The following is a 10216-nucleotide window of genomic DNA, read 5'->3' as shown; positions in this document are numbered from 1 at the left end:
CCTATAGAGACCAAATATTAACATCAGTTTGCACATGAACCTTAGTTCATGGACCGTGTATTCCAGTGGAATGATGGCATTTGATTGATTAAGATATTTGAATTTTTTTTAGAGAATTGGTTTTAATGAAAATCATATACTGTACACCAACGGTCAAAAGTCTTTGTTGGTGGTGGTGGTTTTTAAATAAACATCTTATGCTCACCAAAACTGCACTTGTTTTATCAAAAATAAAGTAAAACAAGTAAATGCGAGAAAAAAAAAAAGTGTAAGTCACTTTCACTAAAATATGTTTACAATTAAAACTGTTTTAATATATTTTAAAATGTAGTTTATTCCTGTGATGCAAAGCTGCATTTTCAGTATCATTACAACAGTCTTCAGTGTCACGTGTCCTTCAGAAATCATTCTAATATACTGATTTGTGGAAAACTCTGATACCATTTAAAAGTTATATTAAAAACAAAACAAAGAAGAAAGAAAGAAAGAAAGAAAGAAAGAAAGAAAGAAAGAAAGAAAGAAAGAATATATTTATTCAGCAAGGACTCAAAAGTGACAGTAAAGACATTTATAAAGTTACAAAAAAAATCTGTTTCAAATTCATTTCTATTTATTGCAGAATCTTTAAAAAAAGTTTTCACAAAAATGAATGGCTGCTGAAAGTTCAGTTTTGTAAACAAGGGAATAATTTACATTGCCTTACATCCCTTACATAAGTGTTTTATTATTATTATTATTAATAATTTACTATTTTACTGTATTTTTATAATAATATAAAGATAATATTATTTAATAAATGCAGTATAACTGGCAGAAGATTAGTAGATTTGTAAAAATCTTAATTATTTCAACAATTTATTTCACAATTTATAAATCGAGTGAACGAAATAGTAAATCATGCACATGATTAAGCCTACCATTTTTTTCCTGCGTGCCATGTGCGGGGCTCTATAATTTCAAGTATAAAAGTAAATATCTTTGTGTGTGTGTGTTTGTCATTTCACAGACTTCTCTCTCCTGCCAGGCTTCAGACTATTAAAGCTTCCCCTCCTCCAGCCCTCAGTGTAAAACACCTACCAGTTGGGACGCCCTCTTGCATGGGGCAGATTCCTCTGGCGGGCGTCAGTCGTTTTTCCTCCTCTCTTGGAGTGACCTGGATCCCAACCTCCACCGGTCCAGACCTCCGGCAGTCTTCTGCCCGTGGTGGTCTGGGGGACGGGGAGCCGCCGCAGTCAGTCGGTTTGTCGAAACATGAGCTAGATCCGGGGCACAGTCTCCTTTTGTGCTCGATAAACACTAGAATATCTCCCAGGGGGAAGTTAGTTTGACATTGACCGCAGGTCAGCAGGTCACTCTCTCCGGCTCCGCCCACAGGGATGGCTATGGAGCCCTCCGATGGGCACTGATCCACCCCTGCATCATGATCTGCTGCAACAGAGCAGTGAAAATAGAGGAAAAATTATCAATTAATGCACGACTCTATTTTAGCCACATTATGATTCATAATAATAAGTGGCTTACAATAATCAATTTTTAGCTGCAACAGCTCAGTTTGCCACAGATAGTTGCAAACAACTAAGATAAAATCCTACCAATGTATTTTGTATAAATTTGAATATTGTTTTCATCATCAAAGTCAAAGCATTGGCTTATGGAGTAAAAATGTAACAAGAAATTGATGATGAAAACAATATCAACTATTCACCAAGTCCAGACTGAAAACATCTGCTTATGTTCTCAAATTAACCACTGTGCTGAAATTTTACTGAAATTTTACTTATTATACTGATTATTAATACTTTTTTTTTTCATTTATTTTAATACATATTTGAATTAGTTTTTGACTGTTCTGTTTCATTTATTTTTTAATCTACTGCTTTTAAAAGACCATTCCATAATTATTTTTTATTTATCCCGACATTCATGTTGTTATTTATTTTTTTTATTTTTTTGGTGTTTATTGAAATTTTCTCCATTTCATCTGTTTCTAAATAATATTTGGACATATTTTTAGTGAATTATGTTTTAAAGTGTATTCTGTCACAAAAAGCTTTTATGGGTAATAACAGAAGACCAAACATGAGTCAATTAGATTATTTTTATGCTGCTTTTTATCATTTATGGAGGTTGATTCGCATTGTCACATTTAACTGTTATTGTAGGGAAAAGATCTGCATAAAGATTCTTCAAAATGTATCCCTTTTTATGGAAAAGCATATCCAAGTTTGTAATGACTTGAGAGTGGCCAAATAATGACAAACAAAATATTTTATTAAATTTGACTTTTATATATCTTTTAAATCTCTCTTCATAGCTCTTTTTCTTTATTATGTAAAGCATTTTAAATTAACATTTTGGTCTATATAAAATATGCAATAACACAAATACATATGCCTTGCCTTGACTAGTTTGAATTTAAAATAGTTGGCTTAGCTAATTAAAGTACCTGTTGTTATTGGTGTGTCTGTGATTTTTGTTCTTCAGTTATTGTGAGCTGCAAATCTGTTGGCTATCAAACTAGTCCAGACATGATTAACTTGCTTGTTGGAGTATTGCATGTACTGTAGACTCTAGACGACAAATGAGTTCTTTGAAATAACTTCATGGATCAAAATGTTCCACACATTTGCAGCTATCCTCACAAATCGCCTCAAGCTGAGCGTGTCCAAAAGAACTGGATAGAATCTGTTGATGGAAAAGAAATTTCTCTAGTATTGGCACAAGTTACATGTGTCTGATTCTGTCTTCATAAAGCACAATTCACAGCTCACACAGCACAGATTAACACCTGTGAATTGCACAGTAAGATCAGTGGAGAGAGAGAGAGAGTGTGTGTGTGTGTGTGTGTGTGTGTGTGTGTGTGTGTGTGTGTGTGTGTGTGTGTGTGTGTGTGTGTGTGTGTGTGTGTGTGTGTGTGTGTGTGTGTGTGTGTGTGTGTGTAGTACTGTGTGTGTGTGCAGGTTACAGTGGTATGTGTGACAGGTAGTACAGTTGAAGCCTTGCAGTGGTATCTGTGTTTCCGGTCTACTTCTCTGCATGCTGGACGGATGCTGGAGAGGTGCACATGCACCATACAGGTATGTCGCAGCAGAAGATTTAGAATTCGCTCTCAGGCATGTCAGTGCGTCACAGGTGCACGTTGGGAACAGTGGTTAAGGAGCTTCACAAACAGCCGTTTTGTATGTGAAAATCACTTACATCTTTATCACTTCGTACCCTCACAAAATTCCCTAATTGGCGTCTCGATGCCATTTTCCCGCATTATTATCAATGACGAAACAGTCAACAGTCTATTTGCTGTGAAATGTATCGGACTCAACACAAAACCACATTGAGATACAAAACAGATTCACAGAGAGCATAAAGACAGGAAAAAAACAGCAGCAGTATGAGATCCGATAGCAAATCAACTCCAGTCTCTGCCTGAGGGACAAACACACACTGGTTGGCTGTACACCCTTAAATAAAGGCTCTTTACTGGCATCTATGGTTCAAGAAGAAACATCCATGGAACCTTTTCAATGCACAAAAAGTTCTTTACATTATAAAATATTCTGCACACTAAGAAAAAACGGTTCTTTTAATAACTGAAAGGTTCATTGGGGATCCCAAAATGGTTCTTCTGTGGCGTAACTGCAAAAAAATAAAATAAAAAATAAATAAAAAAAGTGTGAAAACCCCTTTGGAACCTTTATTGTTAAAAGTGTAGGAGCCTTGGGAAGAGCAACAGTAACTTAACTCCTGTAGAACTGAATTCTTTTAAAACAATATTCTTAATCTGTCTTAAATTTAGAACCTCCACCATCACAGAGCCGACCAAAGTCAGTTTGAGCAGCATGTGATATCTAAACAAAACATCACATACATGATCTGAAGGATGCTTGCGAGAGCTGCACCGAGCCGCTGCCACACACTCGGCTGTCTGCAGCTCTCCCGCCGGCTGACAGGAGACCCCCAGAGCAGTGGAGTAATGCCAAGAAGGAGAATACAAACATAGTGGGCTTGGCAAGGACCCAATGCCAAGGAATTACGCACGGAGGGTGTGCTGGGTGGCAGCCACGGCGTCCTGGACGGGCCAGACGCAATAGAAGAAGGTGTATGTGAGAGTCACAGGTGCACAGCAGATCATGTGTGTGCTGTGATATTTCATTCAGAAGCCGAAACTTAAATCTTTATAGAAAATAAAAAGTGTGTAAAGAAGCAGTAAAGCTGATATATCGTGAATTGCGTACACCATCAACTTAAGTTTTCTATTAATAATAATACAGTGCATTTACAGATATTTGCTCACGTGGGACCTGTAATCTAATTTAAACGAAATGAACATTACATTTTAAAACAAAGAAACATTATGAGCAGGATTCTTCACTATTTCCAATTTCACTCATTTAAAAAGCTTATTTGTTACACTGATCATGTGAACTTTAGACCAAAATCAGATTTGCCTTGCACTGAAATAGAAAAGAGATGATCTTTGAAACATTTTCAATTCATGCTGTACAATGTAATTATGTTTTTTTATTGATTTATTTTTTTTACAAACTGTGGAGCTCATGCAGCTCGAATGCTGCTGTTGTTAAAGCAAACAGATTTTCTGAAAGTAATGTTTTTAAAATTATTATTCAACTTTTTACTGAAATTGTTATGTTGATAATATGATGCACAAATTCACTTTTATTAGTGGTCTAAGATTTTTGAATCTCACTTTAGGTGAAAAGAGAAAAAGATTTACGTAAAGACAAAACCAGTACATAAAAATGAATAACAGAGAATACTCTATTAAAAAGGCATTTTAGTAATACAGTAGTTATTAGAGTAATAAAAGAAAGCATATAACCATTTATATTTGTGATAATATAAATGTTTAATAAGTGGTCATAAAAAATACTGATCAACTATTTTGAATAGCTATGAAAAATGATTAATCATAAATAATTTGAGGTAAAGTCTATTGAGGTTATTTCTCTGTATTAAATTTTGAATTATGGCTCTTGAATAATAAAAAAAATAATAATAACAGTGACAGAGAACACTAAGCGCATTCAGAACAAAGATTATGAGTGATATATATTTGCGGAACCGTTAACATCTTCAGCTTGCGTTAAAAGATTTTGTCTAATGTGATTTTTGTGCTCACCAGGTGCATTTTAAAAAAATAATCCATGTGCTTGATAATGTCTGTTTCTTATCTTCGTTTAAGGCCTATACACTGTCAACTGCTTCTGGATGTGTGCCAAACAAATGCGCACAGTTCTGAAATGCACGTGTGCACGCTCTTCCGAACCCCAAAATTTCACATAAAGCTGTGGGCTCGAAATCAAAACCAGAAATATTATTTTAAAAAGTTGATTGGAGGCAAGGACATGAAATGTTTAGGAGCAATGAGCACAGTGGGCACAGCGTCTATATTACTGCTCCCCAGGGTGAAATCTAAACTCCAATAAATTGAATTAATTACCTTTAGTGTAAGATAAGAGATTTATACTGAGCCTGTTGTGGGAATGATACACTTGGGAGGAGAGATAGCAATTCAGGTTATTAACCATAACCATATAAATACAGTTATCACGTTTCTTGAAGGCAGTAATCAGATTCTCAAAGAAAACACACACACACACACATACACCCTCTCTATCACTTTCCCTCTCGTAAGGACTTACAGCACCCCCTATCAGCTTCAACCGTGCACATTTACACTCCACTGACGCTGTGCAAACCAGCAAACACGACACTCATAAAATAAACCGAAATACTGTGCAGTGGAATAGAGACTCGCCTATAATATTTGCCAAGTCAGGTCAAACGAGTCCGATCGGCGGGTAACCACAAGTCCATCAAACAGCTCTCGGCTCACACGGTCTGTGAAAATAAGTTCTCTCGAAAGCAGTGCTAACACATACAAAAAGGGTGGACATCACCATAAAGTCACGTTTAAAGAAGAGGGCCACTTGTAAAAGGCTGATGTGACCCTTTCCACTCTTAGAAACCAAAGGCGCTGTGGGCTGCGTTTTAATGCCTTGCGTTTTAATAGCATGATGACCACCGGCCACTAAAAGATCATGGAAAACATCATGTAAACATTCAAAGAGCTGACATTCACAGCCATTAAAGAATCATTTTACATTTTAAGAGCCAGTAAGGGCCTTAATGGACGGCCCCCACCCACGTTTGAACATTTCAAGCAAGCCGTCCAAAAGTCGGGGTGTTTGAACCGAGAAAAACTACTCATGTAAGGAATCATACATGTTCACACAATTTACATGCTACTTATGAAAAAAACTAAACTAATGAGATTATTTGGTATTGAGGCGGTTTGCAGAAATCTAAATACGAGCGGTTTCATCTCTTAGACTTCCTTAAGAACCCGTATTTGCTTCTGCAAAAGCCCTGCCATTTTAGGTCGTGGCTCGAGACGTCTGCTTTAATGCACACACCTGTACATGTACATGCGGGCGGAGAGTGCGCCCCGCGTTTATTTCAAGACGTGAAGTATGTTGATATTCCTGTTCCTTGGTTTTCTCTCTGAGTGTGATCTATAGGTCTTGTCGCTCTGGGCAGAATCTCTCTATTGTGCAACCTCCAGCTAACTGACATGTTTTGTGCCAAAAGCATTGACATAGCCAAATGAGGGCACTTTGGTTTTCCCCCGCAGACAGACAGACAGACACCCCAGAAAGAGCCTGTGAAGACTGGAATGGAGGCTGGTGTGCAAACCTGAACGGAGTCCACTTAAAAAGTGTCGGTTTACACTCTGTACACATGCGATAGAGTGTATAGAGCGCACAATGTAAACTGCACATTTGCCAACTGACACACACACACACACCGCCAGATTAATTATGTTTGAGCTAAACACGTATTTGAGACACAGTATAATGATTCTGCTCGACACACACTTACACTGGATGGGTTTTGCTGTACAGACATACATATTTAAGCGAGCACTAATCTACAAAATGTTTTAGTATTTATTAGTCACAACAACTGGAAAGAAACCAAAAAAAAAATAATTACTTTGGGAAAATAAAAATTAAAAGCAGCTAACTATCTGCTAAATAAACAGCATCAGGTGAAATAAACGGGCAGACTTGCAGTGGTTTGAATTTAAAGGCCACCGCTCTCTGTAAGCCCACCCACTCCTTTAACACATTTTTCTTATCTCCTGTGGCGAACATTTCTAAAAATAAAATCATTGTAAAATATTTTAAATATTTTATGTTTTTATCAGGAATTGTTTGATAAATACAAACACATCTTCAATAATAAATTGAAACATTTAAAATAGAAGCTTTGGAGTTTAATTTCATAAATAATACTGTATGGGGTGTATGGGGTAAATCATATCTGTGATATGCAAATTGTGGATAAACCTTCCTTGTCTTTTATTGTTTATGGCTACAATGAATGTTATAAACACTTGTAAACATAGTGTAAAGATTATAACATTGAGCTGTTATAAATTAGACATTACGTCTTTGTGTTTTTTTTTTTTTTTTTAAGTAAACACTTTGCATTATGTCACTCTGAAAAGTTTACATTGCAACTAATTTATGCTTTTTTTTATTGTGCAAGAAAAGCTTTTAGGGGAATGAAAAAACTAGGCAAAACGAAAACTTAAAGGTTTAGAGTACTTTGGAGCTTTTATTTGAAGGTTTACTAGTGGAAAGTGTGTGTAAAGCATCTTAGATAAAAGGATTAATTGAAGATGAACATAAGGAGTGTGTTGTTTTTTGACGATGAACACCAAGGACCGTTGCATGTGAACCCTGATATTGTAAAACTGAGGTTATGATAAAAAATAAACTCATTTAAAACGCATAAGCACTTTTGTTTTTGTTTTTTTTAGATGCAAATGAACACCAGACTATCCAGCAAAGTTGGAGCCTTTTTAAATAAACTACATAAAGTAAACTTGATAAGCCATGTATGTTTGTGTATATGTGTGACAATAACAGAAAATAGGTGAGTGTATGTGTGTGTGTTGAGTGGGACAGAGCAGAACGTGTGGGTCTCACAAAACTGTATGCTATGAATTATGTTTTATGTTTAGCACTTCGAAATTGTTCAAATCAATCATTCACAGTAAATGAGAAATGTATCATCATAGCAATGCATTTATACTGTGTGTTTAAAATAAATAAATAAACAATAAAAACTAACAGGCCTCAATTGTTGGTTATAGATTATCGATAAATATAGCCTAATTGTAATATGTAAACCTTCAACTTGGCCTACCATTATTATTTTTGGTTCTAATTAAATAAACCGTTTTAGTTAGGATAGTGCACATAATTAGATTTTGCAAAAACAAATTATATGCTTGACTTGATGGTTTTATGAGCTTATGATCCTAAATGTGCAAAACACATGTAACACTGTAACATTAAAAAACAAATCAGAAAAAAAGAAAGAAAGAAAGAAAGAAAGAAAGAAAGAAAGAAAGAAAGAAAGAAAGAAAGAAAAAGTTTTCTTTGCCCTTCTGCTTCGTAATAATGAGAGAATGGCAGTGGGATAAAGGTGACAGAGGTCTTGTACTCACTCGGTAGATTCTCCCTCTGTGTGAGGGACAGATGCTGTGGGTTGCCTTGCTTCCGTCGGGACATCGCCCCGCATTTACAGCAGCATCTCACGGACACTCGGACTAAATGTGTGCGCTCCAGAGGACCTCTCCAAACTTTCCTCCACAGCCCGGGTACTGTTCCACTGCGCTCGCTCGCGGGATAGTCTAGTCGTTATCACGGCACAAACTAGCACTTGTGCTCTGTGAACAGATTAAATTGTATCCGACTGTCGTGAGGCATTAACTAAGTGCCACTTAACCTGAGATAGTAACGCCAAAACCCTGTCTCAAAATTCAAATATTATTTCTTTAAAAATCCCTAAAACATAAAGACAGTTGTTGTCCTGCTATAAAGGAAATCCAAGATCCGTGGACGGCGGGCTCGCCAGGTGAGAGAAGTCTTTGGCACTGTCCTCCATGTGCGCTTGGCATCAGAGTGCAGAATGGCTGAACCTCTGAAGACAACACCTCCTCTCCAGATCAATCAGGACCCGAGCAATTACGTCTCGCATTCACGCCGCTCACAGGGAGGACCCGGCGCGTGTGTGTGTGTGTGTGTGTGTGTGGCAGGGGTTGCCTCTGAAGAATGGAATGGGATTCAAGTTCAAGTACGGACATGATGTGACGTGTGGCGCTGGGGGCGACTAGTGGCGGCAGATTGGGTACAGAGGGTCTCCGTGCCCACCAGCAACGCTCCCGTTTAAACAAAAACAAAAAAAAAATCCTGCAAAATTTACGGAGGGGGAATATCAGACAGCTTGGTCGCGAGAAATTCACTGACAATACGATGACAACGTTTTAGACACCATACGGGAAGCATTTTAGTGCTCGTTTAGGCTATGTTGCAGGTCAAAACCTTAAAATCCATTAAATGAAATAATACAGGTTGTAAACATAGGCTACTTAAACAAGTTACATTTGATTTGCACTTTCCAATACAACTTACTGATAACAGAAAAGCACATGCTAAATTAACAGAGCTACAGAAACATGAACCCCGTTAATGACGTGGAGTAAAATATTTGTTGAGTAGGCAACAAAACATTAAAATGAATAGTCCTATAACTGATGATAAATAAAATAGCCTATTATAAAAAATTAGACATCTTTTTACAGGCTTTCACTGTAAATTATGAGGTATTTTCAGTGGCAATTCATGCTTTTTAATTCACGAAAAACTTTTAAACTGTACAATTAAATGTAGCTACTGTGCGTCTAAATCGAAAGGTAGCCTACCTACTATATTTTTTACTGTATTGTTTTACATATATATGTTTTTCGTTAAAATAATATGTTCGCATTTCTGTATGAACTAGGATTAGCCATCACTGTCAGCAGAAAAAATAAAATAAAATAAAAAAGAGCTTCTTACACTGTCGTGGGGATATACTATAATAAGGCACAGTTTTACAGAAATAACTTAATAACTGGGTATTTTGGCTGAACTAAAGTAAAAACTGGCGCTAAATTTTAATAAAATGCTGTGCTTAAGAAAAAAAAATGTTCCTAACATCATGTGCTGTCTTTTGCATTTAATTTACAGTAGCAGTAGTAGTAGTAGTAGTAGTAGTAGTAGTAGTAGTAGTAGTAGTGATTAATTAATTAATTAACCAGTCTGTACACATTGCAGATCCCCAATGCTGAGATTCAAGGTAC

At 36.5% G+C, this 10216-nt stretch overlaps 1 protein-coding gene across 2 annotated transcripts in view; it reads right to left on the bottom strand.

Annotated features, from left to right (window-relative positions):
• Positions 1–9233, bottom strand: part of LOC122148935 (B-cell lymphoma/leukemia 11B-like) — a 30973-nt gene extending 21740 nt beyond the window's left edge. Inside the window, exons 1-2 of one of the 2 annotated variants that reach the window (XM_042777404.1) lie at positions 8540–9233; positions 1078–1428 (exon numbers count right to left, since the gene is read on the bottom strand). In XM_042777404.1, coding sequence (XP_042633338.1) covers positions 1078–1428; positions 8540–8603 — 415 coding nt within the window. In that variant the 5' untranslated portion in view covers positions 8604–9233. The remainder of the gene's footprint in view (positions 1–1077; positions 1429–8539) is intronic. The other variant, XM_042777405.1, reaches the window with a different exon arrangement.
• Between the last annotated feature and the right edge of the window lie 983 nt (positions 9234–10216).

This window comes from Cyprinus carpio, chromosome A20 (assembly GCF_018340385.1).
Source record: "Cyprinus carpio isolate SPL01 chromosome A20, ASM1834038v1, whole genome shotgun sequence".
Taxonomy (NCBI): Eukaryota; Metazoa; Chordata; class Actinopteri; order Cypriniformes; family Cyprinidae; genus Cyprinus; species Cyprinus carpio.
The sequence above is the reverse complement of the archived record's forward strand: the minus strand, read 5'-3'. Positions and strand labels throughout refer to the sequence as shown.